The sequence below is a fragment of the Ammospiza caudacuta genome, chromosome 1, assembly GCF_027887145.1.
Source record: "Ammospiza caudacuta isolate bAmmCau1 chromosome 1, bAmmCau1.pri, whole genome shotgun sequence".
Taxonomy (NCBI): Eukaryota; Metazoa; Chordata; class Aves; order Passeriformes; family Passerellidae; genus Ammospiza; species Ammospiza caudacuta.
Window position 1 is genome coordinate 156,800,531 of NC_080593.1, and position 26,608 is coordinate 156,827,138.

The 26,608-nt window shown below is 54.4% G+C and overlaps 1 protein-coding gene across 3 annotated transcripts; it reads left to right on the forward strand.

Annotated features, from left to right (window-relative positions):
* The first annotated feature begins 2,401 nt into the window (after window positions 1-2,401).
* On the forward strand, window positions 2,402-25,989 carry PUF60 (poly(U) binding splicing factor 60). Of its 3 annotated transcripts, XM_058825086.1 has the most exons (12): window positions 2,411-2,443; window positions 7,020-7,115; window positions 9,530-9,619; window positions 10,550-10,600; window positions 14,661-14,822; window positions 15,877-15,969; window positions 17,049-17,262; window positions 17,794-17,984; window positions 20,304-20,439; window positions 21,862-22,100; window positions 24,636-24,979; window positions 25,034-25,989. In XM_058825086.1, the coding sequence occupies exons 1-11, from the start codon at window positions 2,417-2,419 to the stop codon at window positions 24,933-24,935; spliced, it is 1,599 nt and encodes a 532-aa protein (XP_058681069.1). In that variant the 5' UTR covers window positions 2,411-2,416; the 3' UTR covers window positions 24,936-24,979; window positions 25,034-25,989. The 3 variants fall into 3 exon arrangements, with proteins under 3 accessions (XP_058681077.1, XP_058681069.1, XP_058681086.1); XM_058825094.1 differs by lacking the exon at window positions 10,550-10,600 and having other exon boundaries at window positions 2,402-2,443; XM_058825103.1 differs by lacking the exons at window positions 2,411-2,443; window positions 7,020-7,115; window positions 9,530-9,619; window positions 10,550-10,600 and adding an exon at window positions 10,650-10,922.
* The last annotated feature ends 619 nt before the right edge of the window (window positions 25,990-26,608 follow it).

Here is a 26,608-nt window from a genome sequence, read left to right on the forward strand (position 1 = left end):
AAAATTTTAGAGGTTTAATAGTAATGAAAATAGTGATAAAGATTAGAATAATAAGAGATAAAAATTATAATAAATAAATAAATAAAAACATAAATATAATAATGGAAAATATATACTATATAAATATAAATAAACATATAAAGTTAAATAAATATAAATAATAACAAATAAATAAACTCAAATCAATAAAAATAAATAAAAATAAATATAATAAAAATAAATAAAATAAATAAAATAATAAATAAGACAAAAATGAATAAATAAATAAATAAAAAATAATAAATAAAATACATAAAAATAAATAAAAATAATTTAAAAGGTAAATAAATAAAGTAAAATAAATACAATAAAATGAAAGTAAATAAATAAAAAATAAATAAAATAAACAATAAACAAGATTTAAAAATAAATACAAATAAAAAGTGAAGAATTGTGGAATTTGGGTGCCTGGCACTCTGCCACAAGGCACACCTTGCCAACAAAGGGTTAACCCTTAAAATCATGAGCCTGTTGCATATTCATAGATCTCATACCTTATTCTTGGCATGTTTCTGTTTAATTTTAGCTCCCTCCTCATCTTGTAAATCAACTTCCTTGGTTCCTCAAAATCTGGGTTTCCCCAATAAGGAGGCAATAACTCTTCTCTTGGGATCTTGGTGTCTGTTATTTCTATATTTCTATTTCTGTGCTCTTATTCCTATCCAGATAGAATAATGAGAAGAATTTCTTTATTATCTTTTCCATTCCTTGGAAATGGGTTAATTACAAAAACTATCTTATTAATCTATTTTAATGTTATGCTACAGACTAAAACCTATATTTAGGACACTACTTAAAATAGATTAATACAGCACTATTTAAAAGAGATTAATGCAGCACCAATTAAAAGAGATTAATGCAGCACTAATTAAAAGTGATTAATACAGCACCAATTAAAATACATAAATACAGCACAACTTTCCAACACAACACATATAGCATGCATTTCAATATTTGTGTGAAAAACACCAATCACTTGGTTTTTAAATTTTTAAAAGTTTAACAGTAATAAAATGGTCTTAAAAATAGAAATATAATTAGAGTAATAATAATTTGGACAATTAGGATTAGGAGAATACTATCTTGCTGCTATCCGATGTGAGTTCTCTCTTTTAAAAAGTATCTTACACAGCATAGTTTCTATTTTAACATTTTGGTATAACCTAAAACTGTATTCAACACACTACTTAAGAAAATTAACACAGCATAACTTTCTAATTGTGAAAAACGCCAATCACTTGTTTTTAGAATTTCAAAAGTTTAATAGTAATAAAATGGTTATAAAAATAATAATATAATTAGAATTAGGACAATATGAGACAATAAAAACAAAGAGTTACAGACTGTCTGGATACCTCTTTCTGGGCAAAATAAACCCAAGAAAGGACCCCCGTTAACAGAGGATTAACCCTTAAAAGCAACAGCCTGTTGCATATTCATACACCTCATCCATGATGCATAAATTCCATTCAAACACAGGATTCTGTCTGGGCAGTGTCAGATGCTTCCTCTGGATCCTCACAGCGCCTTCGAGGTGGGAAGAATTTCATTTCTTCTGATAAGGGAGCAATAAATTCTCTTTCTCTGAAAGATTTAGGTGTCCTGTGGCTGCTATCTCGCTACGAGTCCTTTCTTTAGAAAAAAGTATCTTCCACCGCATAGTTTCTATTTTAATATTTTGTTAAAGCCTAAAACTATAACACACTACTTTAGAAAATTAATACAGCATAACTTTCTAACACAACACATATAATATTCATTTGAATATTTGCGAAAAGCCAATCATACAATGCGCATACCTGCAATTTATAATTTAATGATCCGGTCCGCCCCCGTGACCCACCCGGCACCTCCCAGTGCCCACAACCGGTACCGGGGGGGTTCCGCGGCTCCTACCCCCGGCTGCGACCAAAGGCCACCCGGTGCCAGTCAGATTTAGCACGTTCCATCCCGTTTTAGCTGGGTTTACCCGGGTTTAACGCATTTTAGCTCATTTGAGCCCGTTTTACCCGGGGCCCGGCCAGCCACAGCCCTGCCCGCGGCACCGGCAGCTTTGGACCGTCCCGAGGCACCGGGCACTGCCAGGCCAGCACCGACCCAGCGGCGCTGAGGCCGCAGCAGCCGCGCTGGAACCCCGTTCCCCCGGGATTACACCATATTTTATTTTATTTTGTTTGTTTTGTTTGTTTTATTTTGTCTCGTCTCGCCTCCCCTCTCCGCCGCGCCTGGGCGGCGCCACTTTGGCAGCCGCTGGGGTCACATGACACCTCCCCGAGCTCTCGCGAGACTTCTCCTCGCGAGGGCCTCCAGCGCCGTTTCCCGCGCGCGCCCCGAGGAGCTCTCGCGAGAACCGCGTGCTGCAGACGGGAAGGACAAGATGGCGGCGACAACGACGATGGCGCTGGTGAGGGGGCGGCGGGACCGGGCCGGGTTGGGCTGAGCCGGGCCGGGCTGGGCTGGGATGAGCCGGGCCGGCTCCTCGGGGCGGGATGCAGCGCGGCCGCCGGGCGGATCCGCCCGGGCCGGGCCTTCTCCGGTCCCGCGGCTATGAGGGGTCGGCGCCGCTTCCCGTCTCTTGTGGGCTCCCGTGGCGGCCTTCTCCGTGTGGGGAAGGTGTCGGTGTCCCCCCGCGCCGTCCTGAGCTGCCGCCTCGCCGTGGCTGTCCCAGCATTGAAGGGAGCGGGCTCGGCCGTCCCGTACTGGATGCCGTGCAGGCAGGCCGCGGTTCTGGGCTGCTGCTGCTGCCAAATGCATCGCTTTAAACGCTGCTCTTTCGGCTCCCGTTCCCAAATGCATCGCTTTAAACGCTGCTCTTTCGGCTCCCGTTCCCAAATGCATCGCTTTAAACGCTGCTCTTTGGGCTCCCAAATGCATCGCTTTAAACGCTGCTCTTTCGGCTCCCGTTCCCAAACGCATCGCTTTAAACGCTGCTCTTTGGGCTCCCAAATGCATCGCTTTAAACGCTTCTTTGGGCTCCCAAATGCATCGCTTTAAACGCTTCTTTGGGCTCCCAAATGCATCGCTTTAAACGCTGCTCTTTGGGCTCCCAAATGCATCGCTTTAAACGCTTCTTTGGGCTCCCAAATGCATCGCTTTAAACGCTTCTTTGGGTTCCCATTCCCAGATCCATCGCTTTAAACGCTGCTCTTTGGGCTCCCGTTCCCAAATTCTCCCCTTTAAATGCTCTGTGTTGCGATAGGCTTCCCAAATCTTAAATCCTGCTTTTGGACTCCCGTTCCCAAATTCACCTGTGTAAATGCACGGTGTGTGGCTAGGTTTCCCAAATCTGCTTGTTTAAATGCTGGTTTTGGGCCCCCATTCCCAAATCCACTTGTTTAAACGCTTCTCTTTGGGCCCTCATTCGCAAATTCCTCTGTTTAAATGCATGGTGTTGAGTTGGGTTTCCCAAATCCACTTGTTTAAATGCTGGTTCTGGACTCCTATTCCCAGAGTCACCTGTTTAAGTGCTTGGTGCTGGGCCAAGTTTCCCAAATCCGCTTGTTTAAATTCTGATTTTGGGTTCATTCCCAAATCCACCTGGATAAAACCTGAATTCCCTGATTTTATGGGAGTCCTTTGTGAGTTCTGGGACATTTCTTGCTCTTTGCTGGGTGGGTGCAGGTGTGAGAGAGCAGGAATCTCGGGGGTGAGCTGTTGGTTTTTGTGAAAAACGCCAATCACTTGTTCTTAAATTTTTAAAAGTTTAATACTAACAAAATGGTTATAAAAATAGTGTGGAAAACGCCAATCACATGTTTTTAGATTTTTAAAAGTTTAATAGTAATAAAATGGTTATAAAAATAGTCATAAAGTTAGAGTAATAAAAATTTGGACAATTGGGATTTAGGACAATACGAGATAATGAAAACAAAGAGTTGTGGACACTCAGGGTACCTTGGTGTGCTATGGGGCACAGCAGGGCCAGGGGATGTGTGTGGGATTCTCAGGGATTCCTGGATGGCCCTTGGTGTGATGTGTGGGATTCTCAGGGATTCCAGGATCCTGTCCCTTGTTGTGCTGTGTGGGATTCTCAGGGAATGCAGGATGGCCCTTGGTGTGCTGTGTGGGATTCTCAGGGATTCCTGGATGGCCCTTGGTGTGCTGGGTGGGATTCTCAGGGATTCCAGGATCCTGTCCCTTGTTGTGCTGTGTGGGATTCTCAGGGATTCCTGGATGGCCCTTGGTGTGCTGGGTGGGATTCTCAGGGATTCCAGGATCCTGTCCCTTGTTGTGCTGTGTGGGATTCTCAGGGATTCCAGGATGGATCCTTGGTGTGCTGTGTGGGATTCTCAGGGATTCCAGGATGGATCCTTGGTGTGCTGTGTGGGATTCTCAGGGAATGCAGGATCCTGTCCCTTGTTGTGCTGTGTGGGATTCTCAGGGATTCCAGGATGGCCCTTGGTGTGCTGTGTGGGATTCTCAGGGATTCCTGGATGGCCCTTGGTGTGCTGTGTGGGATTCTCAGGGAATGCAGGATGGATCCTTGGTGTGCTGTGGGATAGGGCAGGACCCAGGGATGTGTGTGGGATTCTCAGGGATTCCAGGATGGCCCCTTGGTGTGCTGTGTGGCCAGGTGGAGATGGCATTTGGGGACATGGTCACTGCTGGCCTGGGCAGTGCTGGGGACAGTTGGGCTCGGTGGGCTGTGAGGGCTTTTCCAGTCTCAACAATTCCATGATTCCACACCACTTTGTCTGGTTTTCAGCTTGGCTGTGGCTCCGTGCACTGCAGTTTGCAGCTCCAGCCACCTCTGCTCCTGTGTCCCTGTTGGCGCCCTGGTGTTGCCATCATCCTTGTGTTCCTTGTGTCCCACTCCAGCCATGGGGAACACCTGCAGCTCTGGGTGCTGTCCAGACACCTAGAGAGCAGGATTTTGTCCTGGGAGGGTTTGTTTTCTGCTCCATGTTCACAAATCTGGAGGCTGCACAAAACCAGGAGTCTCATTCTTGCTGCAAAATAGGAGTCAGAATATTGGGGATATATCCTGGAATGGCTGGGCTGGGAAGGGAAGCTGTGGCTGCCTCATCCCTGGCAGTGTCCACAGCCAGGTTGGAGCAGCCTGGGCTAGTGGAAGGGGTCCCTGCCATGGCAGGGGTAGAATGGGATGAGCTTTAGAGTCCCTCCAGCCCAAACCATTCCATTATTCAGGGCAATCCAGGAGAAGCTTTGATTTTGGTCTTGGCTCGATCCTTTTACTCAGGCAAAGACTTCCCACAGGAACATGTCCAGGACCACAGGCTGGGGTTGTCCCGGCTGGTATTTGGATGGTTGGTGGGAAATGTGGAGCAGAGAGAAGGAACCAGCTCTGTTTTGGTGGATGGTGCCATCAGAACCCCTGTGAGCACCAAAGGCAGGGCCAGGTCCTGCTGTGGGGGCTGAGCTGGGGGTCCCAGCGCTGGATCAGGCTGGGATTGGGGTCCCAGCAGGGGCAGCACCGGGCTGCTGGATTGCGGGAGTCACTCATGGCTCCAGGAGTGGGATCATTATCCTGGAGTCAGTCATGGTCCCAGCAGTGGGATCACTGTGCAGGAGTCATGGTTCCAGCAGTGAGATCACCATCTGTCACAGACATTTTTTCACAAAAATATTTTCTTGAAATTTGTGTGTTTTCTGAGAAGCAAAAGCCCCAGAAAGAAAATGTAAACAATTGTTATCAGCTACTGTAGAATGCAGTAGGATGCACCTGTGATTGGTTCATGTTCCCATGTTTATAATTAAAAACCAATCACAAGAGCAAGCTAGGGACAGAGTCCTTAGACACAACTTTGTTATAAATTCTTTCTATTCTATTTTTAGCTTAACAGCCTCTGCAACTTCTCTCTTTATTTCTAGTTAGTATAGTTATAATATATATCATATATCAATAAATCCAACCTTCTGATCAAGAAACAAAATTCTCGTCTTTTTCTCTCACCACCAAGCGACCTCCTCAAGTCGCTGTAATACACCATCCTGGAGTCAATCATGGTTCCAGCAGTGGGATTGCTGTGCTGGAGTCAGTCATGGTCCCAGCAGTGGGATCCATGGTTCCAGCAATGGGATCACCAAGCTGGATCCATGGTCCCAGCAGTGGGATTGCTGTTCTATAGTCAGTCATGGTTCCAGCAGTGGGATCCATGGTCTGAGCAGTAGGATCACCATGCTGGAGTTGTGGTCCCAGCAGTGGGATTGCTGTGCTGCAATCCTAGTTCCAGAGAGCTAGAGAGGGACTTTAGACAAGGGCTTGGATTGGTAGGAGAGAGGGGAATGGCTTCCCACTGCCAGAGAGCAGGCTCATTTGGGGTATTGGGAATAAATCCTTCCCTGTGAGGGTGGTGAGGCCCTGGCAGTGGTTGCCAGAGAGGCTGTGGATGCCCCATCCCTGGAAGTGTTCCAGGCCAGGTTGGACAGGGCTTGGAGCAGCCTGGGATGGTGGAAGGTGTCCCTGCCATGGCAGGGGGTGGGACTGTGTGAGCTTTAGAGTCCCTCCAAAGCATTCCATGATTCTGTGATTTGGGAAAGTTTCAGAGAAGGTTTTAAACTGAGAACTTGAGAAAGCTGGGTCAGCTGGGAGGGAGAGGGGAGGAGAGCATTGATGGGGAACACTAGACAGTGGGTCTGTTGAGGGGGATGGAGATGGTGTGAGCAAGGACTGGGGATTATCTGATGGTCAGTTCACACAAATCTGACTGGAGAACTCTGTAAGTGTCCAGCAATCTCTTGGCTTGGACAGTTGCTGGGATGGCACTTCCCACAGAGAGTGGTGGGAATATGAACTGGTTTTCCTGACATCCAACAATCTCTGGGTTTGTACAGTTGCTGGGATGGCACTTCCCACCGGGAATGGTGGGAGTATGAACTGGTTTTCCTGACATACAGCTGGCTTTGGGAAGGGTTCTTAGCCAGCTCTCATGTTCTGACATGAAGCTTTGGTTTTCTGGGAGGGAAGACAGGTCACTCCTGTGAGAGCAGATTTCCCTGAGCATCTCCTGTTTCCTCAGGGCACGGAGTCCATTAAGATGGAGAACGGGCAAAGCACGGCAGCCAAGCTGGGGCTGCCCCCTCTCACCCCAGAGCAGCAGGAAGCTCTCCAGAAAGTGAGTAAAACTGGTGGGAGTTTGCTCTTTGGGGGTGGGGGTGTGCTTTAATGAGCCTCTGGCACTGGTGGGGCCAGAGGGAACTCACCACCTGGTCTGTGGGGTCGTGGCCATGCTGGAGGGTCCCACAGTCACATTTGGGGCCAGGAACTGCTTGGTTTGGTTTGGAGTTCATGGACACCTCTGGGAGCATGATGGGAATTGCTGTTGGGTGGGTGAGAGTGGGTTTCATTAAAAAAGTCAGTCAGTTCAGAAAAATGGCATCCTGAGTCAGATGGGAATTCTGAGCTAGGGTGTGGGTGCCACTGAGGAGCTCCAGGAGGGCTGAAATTGGGATCTGCTGCACCTGGCCTGTCACTGTCCACACCCAGAGTGGGACACATCCCAGAATATCCCTGTCCTCGCGGTGGCAGGGACACAGAGCTCTGTCCCCCGTCCTCGGGGTGGCAGGGACACCGAGCTGTGTCCCCTGTCCTCGGGGTGGCAGGGACACAGAGCTGTGTCCCTCTCTGTCCTCGGGGTGGCAGGGACACAGAGCTGTGTCCCTCTCTGTCCTCGGGGTGGCAGGGACACAGAGCTGTGTTCCTCTCTGTCCTCGGTGTGGCAGGGACACAGAGCTGTGTCCCTCTCTGTCCTCGGGGTGGCAGGGACACAGAGCTGTGTCCCTCTCTGTCCTCGGTGTGGCAGGGACACAGAGCTGTGTCCCTCTCTGTCCTCGGGGTGGCAGGGACACAGAGCTGTGTTCCTCTCTGTCCTCGGTGTGGCAGGGACACAGAGCTGTGTCCCTCTCTGTCCTCGGGGTGGCAGGGACACAGAGCTGTGTCCCTCTCTGTCCTCGGTGTGGCAGGGACACAGAGCTGTGTCCCTCTCTGTCCTCGGGGTGGCAGGGACACAGAGCTGTGTCCCTCTCTGTCCTCGGGGTGGCAGGGGCACCGAGCTGTGTCCCCTGTCCTCAGGAGGCTCTGTGTGGCTGTGCCTGGGCTGTCCCAGCTGTCCCTCTGTGTGAGCTGGCTGCCTCCCAGCTGTGTTCCCTCTGGCTTCTCTGGAGCTGACAGATCCAAGCCCCCCGGTCCATTTCCAGTTCCCAAAGCACAGCCCTCAAACCCCTGTGTTAGATCCTGCTGTTCCCTGGCAGCTCCCAAGCACAGCCAGGGACACCAGGTGCCAGGGGGTGGCTGTGTGTGTGTCCTGGGGGGTGCCTTGGCACTGAGCTCTGTGCTGGCACCCTGCAATCTCTGGCTTTGTCAGGTTTGGGGAGGACTAAGAGGAACCCCAAGAGAGCCTGGTGTGAATAGGGAGAGCCAGAGGTGAGCTCTGGGGTGTTTAGGGAGCAGAGGGAACAGCTGCGGCATTAAAGGAGCAGAGCCAGAGGTGAGCTGGGGCATTTAGGAGCAGAGGGAAGAGCTGGTGTGTTTTGGGAGCAGATCCAGATGTGAGCTGGGGCATTTAGGGAGCAGAGCCAGAGGTGAGCTGGGGCATTTAGGGAGCAGAGCCAGAAGTGAGCTGAGGCATTTAGGGAGCAGAGAGAAGAGCTGGTGTGCTTTGGGAGCAGATTCAGAGGTGAGCTGGGGTGTAGCGGTGTTTGAGGTTCCCCAGGACAAGGGAAGATGTCTTGACTCCATGTTCCAGAAGGCTGATTTAGTATATGATATCTGTTATATTAAAAGAAAATGATACTGTAAAACTACACTAAAGAAATAGAAAGAAGACATCAGAAGCCTAGAAAGGAATGAATAATAAAATCTTGTGACAGGCTCAGAGTCTGACACAGCTGGCTGTGGTTGGCCATTAGTTAAAAACAATTCACATGCTGGGTAAACAGTTCTCCAAATCACATTCCAAAGCAGCAAAACATGGAGAAGGTGAAGCTTCCCAGCTTCTCAAGAGAAAAATCCTGGCAAAGGGATTTTTCAAAAAATATGTCAGTGACACTGGGGCATTTAGGGATCAGAGGGAAGAGCTGGTGTGTTTTGAGGAGCAGAGCTAGGGAAGAGCTGGCATGTTTTGGGAGCAGATCCAGAGCAGGCCGGGCGTGCTGAGGGGGCAGACCCCAGCACAGGGGTGGCCATGGGGGAGAGGAGCAGGGAGCTGGAGCCCCTTCCCTCCTGTAGCAGCTGTCTGTGCAGAGGCTCTCAGAGCAGAGGACAGGACCGGAGGAGGCCGTGCCCGCCCGGCCCTGCAGGTAAGGGGCTGCGGGGGGCTGTGGGGATGGAAAAGGGGAACGCTGAGCTCCTGGTGCATGCTGCTTCCGTGGGCTGCCGCTCACGACATCCTCTGTGTCCTAGGGCCCTGGGGAGCTGGGGGTAGTGCCCTGGTGCTTAGGCATGGAGAGCAGAAGGTTCTGGGAGCTGTGGAGGCCTCCTTCCCTGCCCCGCTGTGCCATGCTACCCCCACAGCCCCTGTTTTCCTTGCAGGCCAAGAAGTACGCGATGGAGCAGAGCATCAAGAGTGTGCTGGTGAAACAAACCATCGCCCACCAGCAGCAGCAGCTCACCAACCTCCAGGTGAGAGCCCCCTGTGAGCCGCTCCCCGTGCCTCGTGCTCCCCCCGACACGGTGGAGTTCTCAGGGCCCTCGGAACCAGAGCACAGCCCTGAGCCTGCAGCTCCCCCAGGCACCCCGACTAACCTCACAAATTGCCCGCAGATCTCTCTTGTTCCCAGAGGAAATGGTTAAAAGTTCCTGTCCTGTTGGACGTCCCTTCTTGAGATACGAGAAGCCAAAGACTTTGCCGTGGGCTTTGCTTCTGAGCCATGTTTGAGGTGGTGAAGGCAGAAGGGATCCTGGGAACGGTGTCACCATCTCCTCTGCCTGAGGGAGGGTCCCTGTGTCCCCGTGTGCCAGTGCTGCCCCATTTCCCTCCCCTGCACCCGGGTGCTCTCAATTCTGGAGAAGTTCTCTTGGCTGTTCCTGCTTGCACTGGAATGCCCATACCGGGAGAGCCCTTAACTGGGGTTTGACCTCCCCTCCTTCAGAGGTTTCTGGAACATATCTCAGCGCCTTTCCTCAAAGTCAGGAAGGCCAAAATGAGGGCTTTGCCTGAGGAACCCCTGCGGATGTGCTCTCCCTGCCCGGCAGCCGAGGCCGTTTGGGGCTGTGCCTGGTTCTGAGGGTCTGCTCTGGTTGAGGGGCTCCTTTTAAATGCTGGGGGTGAACCAAGGACAGTGGTCGCAGAGGTTGCTATTGCCTTGAGTCCCCCCTGGGATCCCACCCTGCTTCCTGAGGCAGCGGCAGCAGCACAAGCCCACCCTGGCCTGGTGGGACCGGGCTCGGCAGGGTCCTGGCGCCGGACGCTCCTGGGGACCAGGCAGTGAGGGCCGAGGAAGGAGAGGCCTCTCGCAGGTGCCCCTGCGCCGCCGCTCTGCTTGAGTTTGTACAAACAGCCGTAGTATGCTCAGCTCCAACAGACTGAACTCTGTCTTTACTGTCTTTCAGATGGCAGCAGTGACAATGGGCTTTGGAGATCCTCTCTCACCTTTACAATCGGTCAATAGACATATTCACTTCTTCTGGGGCACTTGTCTTAGTCAGGGCCTAGCGTGGGGACGTTCGTAGTGGTGCCAATGCTCTTGTCCGCGCCCAGCGCAGCCCTCCCACATCCCCACGTGTACTGGACACGCCCAGGAGCAGAGCGAGGTGTCACTGCCCCGAGAAGACCCCAGGCTGTGCAGTCTGCGGGGACACTGCCACTCGGGGGCACAGACAGCTTTAGATTTCCACCAGTTCTGAACACACCCGTGAAATTGTGGGAGCTGCATTTCTAGGGATGCTACAGTTCTGAGGTCCCGACCTAAAACTAACGGCCAAGGTAACTCACCAAGGGGCGACTTGTTGTGGAACGACCTCCCAGCAGCCAGAGCCGGCCGCTGCTGGGGAGGGCCGGGGTGCCGGAGGTTGGCAGAGCATGGTGCAGCCCAGGCTCAGACTCTCTTTACTGTGCACGCTCCAGACCAGAGCAGTATGGCACGTTCTGAGTGCAGCCAAAGCAGGACGGGAGGGACAGAACTGCAGGGCTGATCACAGAGCTCCTGTGAGCCTTTGTGCCCCTTCTAATCAGAGGCCACAAAGAGCTGAATGACTTGGCGTGAGACATCCCCTCCTTTTTCTGGCAGAGTGTCCTGCGACTCCTCTGTGCACCCAAAGGTTCATTTGTAAATTCATTTGCACATTTGTAAATAACTCTCTGGCTTGCTGGACTATGAGATTTGTGCCTGGTGTAAAACACAGGTGGAGGTTTGAACTCCAAGGAAAAGGGCACTGAGGTGAAATGCCCAGTCTCCCTCCCTTGGCAGTGAGTGGTGTGTCAGTGGGCAGCCAGAGTGGCTGTTCTGGGGCAGGGTAAGTTTGGAGTGGAGCAGAGCAGCCTTCTTGGTGTGGATTTGGCAGAGATGGTGTTGGAGCCCTCATGCCCAGGAACTCCCCCCATCCCTGGAGCTGCTGCCTGGCAGTGGAACTGCAGCAATTTGGCCTAGATTGTTTCTGGCTCATTCTCCCAGCTGGGCACAGCTGAGTTGGTGGCACAGGAAAGTTTTAATGGCTTGTGACCCCTTTTCCTCAGCCATTCCTCCGTGGGCAGTGACAGGTGGACACAGCCCAGGAGCAGGAGCAGGTACAGTTCAGAGCAGTCAGGATATCCCTTTCTTGGCAGGTGCTTCATCCCAGAGCCCACTCAGGATGCACAAAGTGCAAACAGGCCCCTGTCCAGCACTTCTCCTGTGGCCAGGGTTCCCCAGTTCCTTTGTGGAGGCAGCACAGCCTGAACTGAACTCCCTGAGCTCTGGGTCTCAGGGCCTGAGTGACAGCTTCCCCTGGGCTCAGTCCTCAGTGTCACAGTGTGAGATTTCCCACATCCCTTCACCATCCCCTGTGTCATGGCTGGTGCTCCTGGTGAGGGCTGTGCATCACCTGCTTTGGTTACAAGAGCACCCTAAGGTGGGGTTTTGGCCTGTCCTTGAAATAACCTCCAATCCCTTTAGAGCAGCATTGCACAGCTGCAGGTGGGGGCTGCTGCCTGGCTGAGGCTTCAGGTGCTTTTCCATGTGACAGGAGGAGAAGGAGGCACAGGGAGCAGTGAGATCAGCCTGGGGCTGCTGAGAGCACTGAGATGTCCAGGCAGGAGGCCCTGACACCGACCTGTGCTGAGCTCAGGGGCCCAGGGCATATCCCCCAGCCAGATGCTCCTGTTGGTGACCCACAAACACAGAGTCAGCACAGCCCATCTCAGCTCTGCCTTCTGCAAGCCCAAAATCCCAGGGTTATTGGGGCTGGAAACAACCTCCAAGGTCATAGAGTGCAAGCTGTGCCTGATCCCCACCCTGTCACCAGCCCAGGTGTTCCCTGGACACCTCCAGGGATGGGGACTCCACACCTCCCTGGGCAGCCTCTTCCAGTGCCTGGCCACCCTTTGCAGGAAGGATTTCTGCTGTCTGAAAATCCCAAGTCCTCCTCACTCCCCCAGCTCTCCTTTAGAGTCCTGTGGCAGGGCAAGGTGGGCATTTCCTCCTGCAGAGGCTCCTTGGGAGAGGCACCTCCCTGGGACACCCAGGGTGAGACTGCTGGTGGCTCTGAGCCCCTCAGCAGATGAGCTGCACACTGAGGGGCTTTCCAAAGCTGGGGATGTGCTGGAGCATCTGGCAGAGCAGCCAGCCTCTGTGTGCTGCATGTGCACGTGCCATAGTCCTGCTGGTCACAGCCTGCAGAGTAAAGAGAGCCATGGCCCAGCTGTGCTGGGAAATCCTTAGCCAGGCAGGGGAAACTGGATGTCACCCCAGGAGCAGCAATTGGGGCTGGATGTCACCTCAGGAGCAGCAATTGGGGTTTAATGTCACCTCAGGAGCAGCAGCTGGGGCTGGATGTCACCCCAGGAGCAGCAATTGGGGTTTAATGTCACCTCAGGAGCAGCAATTGGGGTTTAATGTCACCTCAGGAGCAGCACTTGGAGCTGGATGTCACCACAGGAGCAACATTTGAGGCTTGATGTCACCTCAGGGGCAGAGTCTGGGGCTTGATGTCACCTCAGGAGCAACAATTGGGGCTGGATGTCACCTCAGGAGCAAAATTTGAGGCTTGATGTCACCTCAGAAGCAGCAGCTGGGGCTGGATGTCACCTCAGGGGCAGAGTCCGGGGTTTGATGTCACCCCAGGAGCAGCAGTTGGGGTCTGATGTCACCTCAGGGACAGTCTGGGTTGAGAGCTGTCCCTGTTTGCAGTGTCCTGTATGGAATGGCAGGAGTCAAACCCTCCCAGGCTGTTTCCAGTGGCAGTCCTGGACAGGAGCAGGAGTCCCTCGGGTACAGGCTGTGTCCCTGCTGCTGTGCCTGTCACAGACGAGCTCTCCCTCCTTTTGGGCTGCAGCATCCCCAGGCACAGCTCCTGTGCTTGTTGGGGCACCCCAGAAATCAGCGTTGAGGAGGCCCTGAGTGCTTTCCCTCTGCCCCAGGGGTCCTGTGCTCATTGGGACACCCCAGAAATCAGCCTTGAGGAGGTCCTGAGTGCTTTCCCTCTTCCCCAGGGGTCCCCAGGTGTCGCAGAACTCCTCTGCTCCTTAGGGCACCCCAGAAATCATCTCCTGAAGGCCCTGGGTGCAGCCCATCTGCCCTGGGGTTGCTAGGGAGGGAAGGGGGGGCTCAGAGCTCCCTCTGTGCTGCAGGGCAGGGCCAGAGGCATCACTTACTGCTGCTGCACGTGCTCTGCACCAGCCTCTTGGTGCCCCAGGTGTGTCCCACCTGCCCCAGAGCCGTCCCCTCACCTGCAGGCAGTGACGCCCCCAGAGCCCCAGGTGTGGCCGCATCTCTAGGGCTCCGTCCCTCAGCAGCTCTAGAGCTGCTCTGGGGGTGACAGCACGAAGGACAGACACACTGTGCTCTGCTTTTGGGATCCCTCCCTTGAGGAGTGGCTGGATTTGTCTGAGAGCAGGTTTCCAGGCAGACGTAGGGCAGCGCAGCAGGAACCCTGCGTGCAGCGCCCGCGCGGCAGGGCTGCCGTAGCACAGCCAGTGCTGCCAGGCAGGGATGAGTACTGGCACCACACGCTTCCCAGGAGTCCCGCTGGGCCACGGGAGTGCTTGGCTCTGCTGTTGAGCTGTGGCAGGGGTGGTGCCCAGTACTGGATCTCGCACTGCCGGGGGCGGGGGGAGGCTCTGGTGCCGGAGGGAGCGGGGGGAGGTTCCCAGATCCAGGCCCTGTGCTGCCGGGGAGGGGGCGGGAGTGCGATGGATCTGTGCTGCTGGGGGGAGCGGGAGGGGTTCTCCCAGTGCCCCGAGCTGAGCCCTTGGCTGCCTGGAGGGGAAGCTGCCCTAGAGCGAAGGGATTCCCTCCTCCTGCAGGCGAGGCTGGAGGTGAGACCCGGCCGGAGGGGCCGAGCCGTGCGTGCCCCGGACTTTATCCGGGACCGAGGCGGGCGGATCCGCTCCAGCGGCCTGTGCAGCGAGCAGGGAACTCCTTCTGGTCCAGGCTGTGGCTCGCTCCGGGAGGGAAGCAGCAGGGGGAGGAGGCCCCGTGGCCGTGGCCAGCCCGGCACTGACCAGCCAGTCCTTGTCTCGCTACAGATGGCGGCCCAGAGGCAGCGAGCACTCGCCATCATGTGCCGGGTCTACGTGGGCTCCATCTACTACGAGCTGGGCGAGGACACCATCCGCCAGGCCTTCGCCCCCTTCGGGCCCATCAAGAGCATCGACATGTCCTGGGACTCCGTCACCATGAAGCACAAGGTGGGACAGGGTTAGGGTTCCCTGGGAGGTTCCTTGCCTGCAACAAGGGGCGCAACCAGAGGAGCTTTAAGGTGCTGTCCCACCAAAACCCTTGTGGGATTGCCTGGGTCTAGCAAAGAGGAGGTGAACTGTCTTGAATTCCTTGGGGGCAGCAAGAGCTGGTGGTGCTGATGCCCAGTGATGAGGGGTTTTGGGGTCTTCTGCAAGGACATTTCTTTCAGCCATGTGTCCTGAACACAAAATGAGCAACTTTACAGAATTTTGGAAGGAATTCTTCCCTGTGAGGGTGGGCAGGCCCTGGCACAGGCTGCCCAGAGAAGCTGTGGCTGCCCCATCCCTGGAAGTGTCCAAAGTCAGGCTGGATGGGGTTTGCAGTAACCTGGTCTAGTGGAAGGTGTGGAACTGGATGGGCTCTAAGGTCCCTACAACCCAAACCTTTCCATGGTTCCCAGCCCTCAAGGAAGATCCTCCTCTCTTCAAGGCTTGCCAGATGCAGCCAGGAGAGGAAAGGGCCTCTATCCCTGTCAAGAACAGGCTCCTTTTAGCACTGGGGGTGAATGTTTGCAGCTCCCTGATCTGCTTAGGGCAGGATTGTGGTGGGAGCTGGGGGTCTGTGGGGTGAAGTGCATGGAGTCAGAATCGTTGAGGTTGGAAAAGAGCTCCCAGAGCACTGAGTGCCACATCAGTCATTCCTTGGACATCTCCAGGGATGGGGACTCCACAGCTCCTTGGACAGCCCCTTCCAATGCCTGACCACCCTTTCAGTGAAGAAATTCCTCCTGCTGTCCAGCCTGAAGCTCTGGAAGTGCTGACAAGGCAGCAGCCCTTAGTTAGGTGGGGTTTTGCTGCAGAGCCTCAGAGTCTGAGAGGCTCCAGAGTCAGATGTCCTTGGGGGAACCTCTGCAGGCATCTTCTGTCACATTAAAATGCTTTTCTAAGGGATCTCCTTGGGCCACGAGCAGGAATCAGTGAGGTGGGAATCAATCCCACCTGTACATCCATGGGCAAGTTTGGCGCAGCTGGAGTGACTGACAGGTGTCTCCTCCCATCCCAGGGCTTTGCCTTTGTGGAATACGAGGTTCCTGAGGCTGCCCAGCTGGCCCTGGAGCAGATGAACTCTGTCATGCTGGGGGGAAGGAACATCAAGGTGAGTTCTTGCTCTTGCTGTGCAAATTCCTGCTGCTCTTTTCCTGGAAATGCTCCCTACAGCCCTGTGGTGGGGGAAGGAACCTAAAGACTGTTCCCTGATGGACCTTGATGTCCAACATGGGGCACATGGTGGCTCTGGGTCCCTTCTCCTGGGGAGAAACCTGCAAGTCCCACCTGAGACTGGCCCCAGGGACTGCACTCAGGTTTTCCCACCCACACATGGAATTCTTTTGAAGACAAAGCAAAGGGGATTCTTTATATCTTTTATGGTGTCTCTAACGCACCCTGAGTGTGTACAGGGTGCCATGGCCCAGGGGGTTTAGGAGAGAGGGAGGGATGCTGTGGTTTGCTTGCAGAATGCTGCTCAGTCTCTGGAAGTTTGTGTTTGGCAGGTCAGGGAAGGTAAATGGGTACAGGGAGGAGGGAGCAGAGCCCAGGACCCCGTCAGTGCAGGCTGTTCTGGACCTGTTCCCTCTGAGCTGTGCTGTGCTTTGCACAGGCAGGGGCCAGGTGCTCCATGGGCTGTCCATACCACAGAATAATGGAGCTGTTCTGGGCCTGTTCCCTCTGAGTTGTGCTGTGCTTTGCACAGGCAGGTGCCAGGTGCTGCCCTGCTCCATGGGCCATCCACACCACAGAATAATGGAGCTGTTCACATGGGAAATCCCTCCCAGCCCATCGAGCCCAGTCTGTCATCCAGCCCAGAGCACTGAGTGCCACATCCAGCCATTCCTTTGATGTCTCCTGGAATGGGGACTCCAGCATCTCCTGGGCAGCACCTTCCAATGCCTGAATGCCTTTCCTTGAAGAGATTCCTCCTGATGTCCATCCTGTGCCTCCCCTGGCCCAGCCTGAGGCCATTCTCTCTGCTCCTGTCCCTGTTCCCTGGAGCAGAGCCCGACCCCCCCCGGCTGTCCCCTCCTGGCAGGAGCTGTGCAGAGCCACAAGGGCCCCCCTGAGCCTCCTTTTCTCCAGGCTGAGCCCCTGCCCAGCTCCCTTAGGGATTCTGCAGCCCCTTCCCAGCTTCCTCAGGTACTCCAGCCCCTTCCCAGCTCCATTTCCACCCTGTCCCTGCAGGTGGGGAGGCCCAGCAACATTGGGCAGGCTCAGCCCATCATTGACCAGCTGGCAGAGGAGGCCCGAGCCTTCAACCGCATCTACGTGGCCTCGGTGCACCAGGACCTGTCCGACGACGACATCAAGAGCGTGTTCGAGGCCTTTGGCAAGATCAAATCCTGCACCCTGGCCAGGGACCCCACCACAGGGAAGCACAAAGGCTACGGCTTCATTGGTACAGCTGGGTGCCTGGGGCAGGGGGTGTCCTCTGTTCCTGGGGTGGGGCAGGGCAGGGGGTGTCCTCTACTCCTGGGGCTGGGGCAGGGCATGGGGGTGTTCTGGGCTGCTCTCGGGGCTGGGATTTTCCTTAGGGGGTGGGAATAAATTTGGAGCAGGTCAGGGCTGAATTTAGGAATGTAATTTATGGTGGCTGTGAGGGGGTGAGGCACTGGCACGGGGTGCCCAGAGGAGCTATGGCTGCCCCAGTACTGGCAGTGCCCAAGGCCAGGTTGAGCAGGCTTGGAGCAGCCTGGGACAGTGGAAGGTGTGTCTATGGCAGGGAGTGGGGCTGGAAGATGTTTGAGGTCCCTTCCCACCCAAACTGTTCCATAATTCCGTGGTTGCACAGGCTTGGAGCAGCCTGGGACAGTGTCTATGGCAGGCAGTGGGGCTGGAAGGTGTTTGTGGGTCTCTTCCCACCCAAACCATTCCATAATTCCATGACTGAACAAGGGAAGGCTCACTAGTGAATGATCTCCTCCTGCAGAGTACGAGAAAGCCCAGTCCTCCCAGGACGCCGTGTCCTCCATGAACCTGTTTGACCTGGGGGGTCAGTACCTGCGTGTGGGCAAGGCTGTGACACCCCCAATGCCACTGCTGACCCCTGCCACACCTGGGGGGCTTCCCCCTGCAGCTGCTGTCGCTGCTGCCGCTGCCACCGCCAAGATCACAGCGCAGGTGAGACACGGGCTGGGACAGGGGAGACACGGGCTGGGACAGAGGGTGGACAGGTGAGACACAGGGGTGGAACAGGTGGGACACAGAGTGGAACAGGGGATGGACAGGTGAGACACAGGGGTGGAACAGGTGGGACACAGGGTGGAACAGGGCAGGGATAGGTGGGACACAGGGATGGAACAGGGACAGCACAGAGCACCGCACAGGGTGTCCAGAGAAGCTGCCCCAACTCTCGAAGTGTTCCAGGCCAGGTTGGGCAGAGCTTGGAGCAGCCTGGGACAGTGAAAGGTGTCCCTGCTCGTGGCAGGTGTGTGACTGGATGAGCTTTAAGGTCCCTTCCAGCACAAGCCATTCCAGGGTGCCGTGATTGCAGATCATACTCTGTCCCAGGATTTCACACATGGAGGCTTGTCCCTGGCAGTGGGCAATCTGAGACACCAGATTGTGGAATCATCTGGCACAGCTGATGAGAGCTTCATTCTAAGAACTGGTGGGGAAGGGTGGAGGGAATTCCTAGTTTGGAAACCAAGCCAGCAGTGAGGGAAAAATGTTTGCAGGAGAGGCTGAAAGAAAGCAGGAGAGGACATGGAAGGGATGAGGGCTGGGGGCAGGAGCAGCACTCTGGCTGCAGGTCACACCTGTAGCAGGGTGGAACAGGCCTGGGATGGCTTTAAGCTGCTAAAAACAGGGAAAGGCAGAGATGGGGTGGGTTGGATATTGGTACAGAGCTTGACTTCTCTGATTTTGTTTTCCTGAAGTACCAGGAGCTCCTGGGTGGGACAGATTCCCAAGGCTGTGCCCCCCTCCCAGCCTTGGGCAGCAGGATCCCCCCATGGCACTGCAGCCCCTGGAGCAGGACAATTCCAGCACTGTTTGCGTTGTGGGCTTTGCTTGGGCAGGAATTGCTGGGCAGAGCAGCCCCTGGTGGTGCTGCAGCGTGGCTGAGGCTCCAAAAGGCTTTTTGGGAACGTTCCCTGAAGGGGAAGGTGGAGGCAGGAGTGGGAGGAGCTGCCCCTCATGTGGAACTCACAGGTCCCAGGAGAGATTCCAGAGGGCTGGAAAGCTCTGCAGTCAGGGCAGGGAGGAAGCTGAGACATGGCTGGAATTACTTGGATCAGAATCACTTGGGAAGGGAGAATGGACTCTGCTTAATGATGGGGATGTGGTACAGACACGGGTAAATCCTGCTGTTCTGTCAGGAAACTGCAGGATCTGTTCCTGCCAGGAGAGTGGCACTAGAGAGAGAGAGGAGCAGGGGTCACCCCTGTCTGCCTGAGGGGGCAAAAGTCAGAGTTGCAGGGAAGTGAAGGAACCAGAAGTATTGGGAGAAGTTTTTTAGCCATTTCCAGTGGAGCCAGAAATTCCAGTGGGTTTGTTCCAGCACTTTCCCATTCCCCTTCAACAGGAGCTTCATCTCCAGTGGAAATAGGAGTGGCCTTGTGGGCACTGGGGTCAGAGCCCTGATGGGATGGGTTGGATCCCAGGGCTTGGGCATTTATGTAGGGGAGAGTTAGGATATCACAGCAGTCACAGATCCACTGACATCTTGGATGGAAGGACAAAACCTTGGCATCTTCTGCTCTGCCACACCAGGGATTACAGGAACCCCGAGAACACAAGGGAGAGGAGGATGGGAGCAATTAAACCAGGACTACAATGGCCTGAAAAGTAGCAACAACCAGAAAACATGGGGATCCTGGGCTGTGTTTTAGGCACATTATTTCAGTACTTCCATGGAAGTGCTTACTGTTCAGCTGCATGTTCCTCCTGGATGCTGTTGGTGTTCTCAGTGTCTGGAGTCAGGGTGTTCCTTGGGATTGGAGTTCAGGAGGAGCTTTTTCTTCCTTGGGATTGCAGTTCCAGGAGGAGGTTTTTCTTCTTGGGATCGGAGTTCCAGGAGGATTTTCTTCCTTGGGATTGGGGCTCCAGGAGGAGGTTTTTCTCCCAGGGTTTCATTCAGAGTTTCTGTGTCCCTGCTGGGCTGGGTGACACCTTTGCCTTCCCTCACAGCCCTGGGAGTTCCTGGGGATGGAGTGTTGGGATTTCCAGGTGCAGGGAGCTGAGCCTGGCTGGCTGCTCTGTTCCTGGGGATGGAGTGTTGGGATTTCCAGGTGCAGGGAGCTGAGCCTGGCTGGCTGCTCTGTTCCTGGGGATGGAGTGTTGGGATTTCCAGGTGCAGGGAGCTGAGCCTGGCTGGCTGCTCTGTTCCTGGGGATGGAGTGTTGGGATTTCCAGGTGCAGGGAGCTGAGCCTGGCTGGCTGCTCTGCAGGGACAGTCCCCGGAGCAGGGCTAACCCCAGGTTTTCCCTGTGTCCCCAGGAAGCCGTGGCAGGAGCTGCAGTGCTGGGCACGCTGGCCACCCCGGGGCTCGTGTCCCCTGCCCTGACCCTGGCCCAGCCCCTGGGGGCTCTGCCCCAGGCTGTGATGGCTGCACAGGCCCCTGGTGTCATCACAGGTGGGTCCCCTCCTCCTGGTATGTGTGTCCCCTGTCTGCTGGCACCTGTGTGTGTCCCCTTCTGTCACCTGTGTCTGTCCCTTCTTCCTGGCACCTGTGTGTGTCCCTTCTTCCTGGCCCCTCTGTCCCCTTCCTCCTGGCACCCCTGTCCCCTGTCTGCAGGCACTTCTGTGCATCCCCTTCTGTCACCTGTGTCTGTCCTTTCCACCTGGTACCTGTGTTCCCTGTCTGCTGGCACCTGTGTGTGTCCCCTTCTGTGACCTCTGTCTGACCCTTCTTCCTGGCACCTGTGTTCCCTGTCTGCAGGCACTTCTGTGCATCCCCTTCTGTCACCTGTGTGTGTCCTCTTCTGTCACCTGTGTCTGTCCCCTCTTCCTAGAACCTGTGTGTGTCCCTTCTTCCAGGCCCCTGTGTCCCCTTCCTCCTGGCATTTGTGTGTCATCTTCTGTCTGTCATGTGCGTGTGCTCTGGTCACCTTTGTGCTTCTCCTCCTGTCACCCTTGTGTGCTGTGCCTCTTGTCACCTCTGTGTGCCCCTCCTCTTGTCACCCGTCTGTGCTGTGCCTCCTGTCACCTGTGTCCCTTTTCCACAGATGCCACTCTGTGCCACACGTGAAGCTGGACTCCTGCTCCTGGCCCTGCCTGGGCTGGAGCTGGGAAGTTTTATGGATTCATTTTGTGTCCAATAGATGGGACAGGCCATGGTTCCCAGCAGGAACACCTGGCATGGGGGGAAAAGCTGGGAAATTGGCACTGGGTGTCACTGACCATTGTCCAGGTGTCACTGAGCGTGACCTAGTTGTCACTGACTATTTTCTGGGTGTCACTGACCATCGCCCAGGTGTCACTGACCATCACCCAGCTGTCCCTGACCACTGCCCCGCTGTCCCTGACCACTGCCCTGCTGTCCCTGACCATCACCCAGCTGTCACTGACCACTGCCCAGCTGTCACTGACCATCACCCAGCTGTCCCTGACCACTGCCCCGCTGTCCCTGACCACTGCCCAGCTGTCCCTGTCCACTGCCCAGCTGTCACTGTCCACTGCCCAAGTGTCACTGACCGCTGCCCAAGTGTCACTGACCGCTGCCCAGCTGTCACTGACCACTGCCCGTGTCACTGACCATCACCCAGCGGTCCCTGACCACTGCCCAGCTGTCACTGACCACTGCCCAGCTGTCACTGACCATCACCCAGCTGTCACTGACCACTGCCCAGCTGTCACTGACCGCTGCCCTAGTGTCACTGACCATCACCCAGCTGTCCCTGACCACTGCCCAGCTGTCACTGACCGCTGCCCAGCTGTCCCTGACTATCACCCAGCTGTCACTGACCGCTGCCCAGCTGTCACTGCCCATCACCCAGCTGTCCCTGACCATCACCCGGCTGTCACTGACCACCCTCCTGTCCCTGCCCTCTCCCAGGTGTGACCCCTGCCCGGCCGCCCATCCCGGTGACCATCCCGCAGGTGGGCGTTGTGAACCCCATCCTGGCCAGCCCCCCAGCACTGGGGCTGGTGGAGGTGAAGAAGGAGAATAAGGAGGAGGAGGAGGTGTTCCAGGAGTCGGAGCGGCCGGAGATGCTGAGCGAGCAGGAGCACATGAGCATCTCGGGCAGCAGCGCCCGCCACATGGTCATGCAGAAGCTGCTGCGCAAGCAGGAGGTGGGTGTGCCAGGGGACAGCTGCCAGCTGGGTGCCAGGGGACAGCTGCCAGCTGGGTGCCAAGCTGGGCTCAGCAATAGCAGTTCAGGGTACCCACAGCACCCCTGGGCTCTCCCACAGCACCTCTGAGCTCAGGGGCATGAGACAGTGTTCACAGAGGTCCCAGGATGAGGGAAGAGATGAGGATCTGACTCCATGTTTCAGAAGGCTGATTTATTATTTTATGATATATATTATATTAAAACTATACTAAAAGAATAGAAGAAAGGCTTTCATCAGAAGGCCAGCTAAGAATAGAAAAAGGAATGATAACAAAGGCTTGTGGCTCGGACAGAGTCTGATCCAGCTGACTGTGATTGGCCATTAATTACAACCAATCATAGATGCACCTGTTGCATTCCACAGCAGCAGATAACCAATGTTTACATTTTGTTCCTGAGGCCTCCCAGCTTCTCAGGAGGAGAAATCCTAAGGAAAGGATTTTTCATAAAAGATGGCTGTGACAGTGGCACCCACAGCACCTCTGAGCTCAGCAGCACCCACAGCACCTCTGAGGGGCACCCACAGGGCTGTGAGGAGCAGCCACAGGAAATGTGGAGCCTGGAATGGGATGGGGCAGAGGCTGGAATGCCCCAGGGGTGCCAGGGCCAGGTGCACAGAGCAGCCTGCCCAGAGGGGGGAGGGTGGAATTCCTGTCCTTGAAGGTGCCCAGAGGCCACCTGGATGTGGCCCCGGAGCTCAGGCCAGGTGATCTGAGAGCCCGAGGGGCTCAGTCATGGAAGGGCTGGGTGCAGGTGTGTCACCCACCTGTGTGTCCTGTTGGGAGCACCCAGAGCACCTGGGGAAGCCTTTACTGGGAGGGCAGGAAAGGAACACAAAGAGACTTGTGACAGAACTGGGGAACTGTTGAGGAAAAGCCAGAAATACCTGTGTGGTATTTTTGGGGTCCCCTGTGAAAGGTGAGGAAAATGATGAATCTGACTCCATATTCTTAGAAGGCTAATTTATTATTTTATGATATTATATTATTAAAGAATACTAAACTAAACTATACTAAAGAATACAGAAAGGATACCGACAGAAAACTAGAAAGACACCAATGAAATCTTGTGACTCTCCCCAGAGTCCTGACACAGTTTGACCATATTGGTCATTAAGTATAAACAATTCTCATGAAACCACTGGAGCAATCTCCTACCACATTCCAAAGCAGCAAAACACAGGAGAAGCAAATCAGATAAATTATTGTTTACATTTTTCTCTGAGGCTTCTCAGCTTCCCAGGAGAGAAATCCTGGTGAAGGGATTTTTCCAGGAAATATGAGAGTGACATACCTGGATGGCAGCAGCACAGGGAAGATGGGAGTGGTGCCCAAGGCTCGTTGTGCTTCCAGGGCGTGTCCCAGGAAATGGCACGCAGCATTCCCAGACGGGGAGTTCTGATCCAGGGGCCAGCAGCACACAGGCCTGGAAACTTGCTGCCACATTTGTCCTCACAGGGAAAAGCAAGGCACAATTGTTCCCAAGAATATTTCTGAGTTTCACGTTCTCTGAACATCAGAGAAAGGAAAAACAATTCTTATCATTTGCTGTGATTGTGTTGCAATGCAATATGGAGATTGTTTACCCAGAGTGATGGTGTTTTGTTTCCTTGGTCTGTCAGGGCCAGGGGTGTGTGTGTGTTTGTGTCCTGGATTGTCTGGACAGTCATGAGAGAGAGTCAGGAGATGAGTGCACAGAGAGCACTTGTGTGCAGAGTGAGTGCTTGGCAGATTCACTTTAGGTGTAATGTAGCATAGTATAATAAAGTAATTAATTATTATTGAAGTAATTATTAACAATTTTATTATTTTAATTAATTAAAATTAAACAATAAACATTCCGTAAAATTCATTAAAAATTAAAAATATTTTTATTAATTTTAATTATTAACGCAATTAATTGTTATTAAAGTAATTAGCCTTCTAATAAGATGAAGTCCTCCTCATCATTCCTCCTTCACCGGGCTGCCAGGCAGCAATAGGATCTCAGTGATTATCCCTGAGAGCCTGAGCCTGCAGCCCATGGACGGTGCCTGTGCTGGTGTTCACAGGAGTCCCAGGATGAGGGAAGAGATGAGAATGTTGACTCCATGTTTCAGAAGGCTGATTTATTATTTTATTATATGTATTATATTAAAACTATACTAAAAGAATAGAAAAAAGGATTTCATTAGAAGGCTGGAAAGGAAGAGGAAAGGAATGATAATAAAATCTTGTGACTGACCAGACAGTCTGAGACACCTGGACTGTGATTGGCCATTAATGAAAAACAACCACATGAGACCAATCACACATGCACCTGTTGCATTCTCAGCAGCAGATAATTCTTGTTTGCATTTCATTTCTAAAGCCTCTCAGCTTCTCAGGAGAAAAAATCCTAGCAAAAGGATTTTACATAAAATACCATGGCAGCAGTGCCTGCAGTGGGTTTGGGGTTTGGGCTGTGCCCCGTGCGTGTCTCCAGCCTTCACCCCTCCTCTCCTCCCTCCCTGCAGTCCACGGTGATGGTGCTGCGGAACATGGTGGATCCCAAGGACATCGACGACGACCTGGAGGGAGAGGTGACGGAGGAGTGCGGCAAGTTCGGGGCCGTCAACAGGGTCATCATCTACCAGGAGAAGCAGGGAGAGGAGGAGGACGCCGAGATCATCGTCAAGATCTTTGTGGAGTTCTCCATGGCCTCAGAGACTCACAAGGCCATCCAGGCGCTCAACGGGCGCTGGTTCGCGGGCAGGAAGGTGGTGGCCGAGGTCTATGATCAGGAGAGGTTCGACAACAGCGACCTCTCGGCATGAACTGCGCCCCGGGGCTGGGGCTGGGCCTGGAGATGGGCCTGGACCTGATCCTGGGGATGGATCTGACCCTGGGGCTGGGATTTGGATTGGGCCTGGACCTGATCCTGGGGATGGATCTGACCCTGGGGCTGGGATTTGGATTGGGCCTGGATCTGATCCTGGGACTGGGCCTGGACCTGACTGATCCTGGGGCTGGGGATTGGCCCGGGCCTTATCCTGGGCCTGGATGTGACACTGGGGCTGGGATGGGCCTGGGCCTGAGCCTGGATCTGATCTGGGGCTGGGACTGGGCCTGGGCCTGGATCTGACCCTAGGCCTGGGGATGGGCCTAGGGCTGGGCCTGACTCTGATCCTGGGCCTGGAGATGGGCCTAGACCTGATCCTGGGCCTGGGCTGGGATTGGGCCTGGATCTGATCCTGGACCCTGGGGATGCTCCTGGGGCTGGGCCTGGATCTGATCCTGGGGCTAGGGATGGGCCCAACTCTGATCCCGGATCCTTGATCCAGAAAATGGGCCCAACTCTGATCCTAGGGCTGGGTTGGGCTTGGATCTGGGGATGGACCCAGCTGTGATCCCAGGGCTTGGCCAGGCTCAGATCCAGGGAATCAGCCCAGCTCTGTCCCAGGAATTGGCCAGGCTTGGATCCAGGGACTCAGCCCAGCTCTGATCCCAGGAATTGGCCAAGCTCTGCTCTGGGGCTGACCCTGCCACCTCTGCCTCCCGGGGTTTTTGTAGCCGTGTGTAAAGGACATTCCAGGGTGGGCAGGGATCTGGTATCTGGGGAGTTGAGATAAAAACTCAGAGAAAGCCGGTGTCACTTGTGTGTTTGTGTGACAGGGCTGGCACCACCTCGGCCCGGGCTGGCACTGCACTGGCACCTCCTTGGCCTAGGCTGGCACAGGGCTAGCACCTTCTCGGCCCAGTTTGGCACCTCCTCAGCCCGGGCTGGCACCCTGAGGAGCAGGGCTGGCTGGCCCCAGGAGGTGCTGTGGGTGCCCCTGCCCAGCCCCAGCCCCCTCAGGCAGAGCAGGGTCAGTTCGCTGGGGGAAGGAGTGGCCCTTTCCCTCTGGGATGGACTCCATGGGTTGGGATGGAGCCAGGGGGGAACCTGGGGAGGGGGAGACACCCCTGGGGGCTCCTGTCCTGGCACTGGGAGGAACTGGGGGTGCTGGGAGGGAGCCTGATCCAGAGGAACCGAGCTGAGCCTGTGCTCGGGAATTACACAGAACTGGGACCCAGCTGGAGGAAATGATCCTGTTACTGAAGAAATGCAGATCTAAGGAGGATGATCCCCAGGGAACTGAAGCCTGGAATTCCAGGAATCCCGGGAATTCCCAGCCCAGCCTCCCTCTGGGGTTGCTGCCAGGCCTGGGGATGTCCTGCAGCTGAGCCTGGGACACTCAGCTGGGGCTAGAATGGCTCAGCCTGGAGGGCTGGAATGACTCGTCCTGGAGCACAGCCAGCAGCTGTTTCTGGGGATGTTGGAATGCTGGGATGCCGTGTCTAAAACAGCTGGGGTTTTGGGATGCAGAGATTTGGGGATGCTGTGCCTGCAGCACCTGGGGTTTGGGATATAGGGATTTGGGATCCTGTGCTACAGCAGTTGGGATTTTGGGAAATAGGGATTTTGGGATGCTGGGATTTTGGGATGCAGGGATTTGGGGATGCTGTA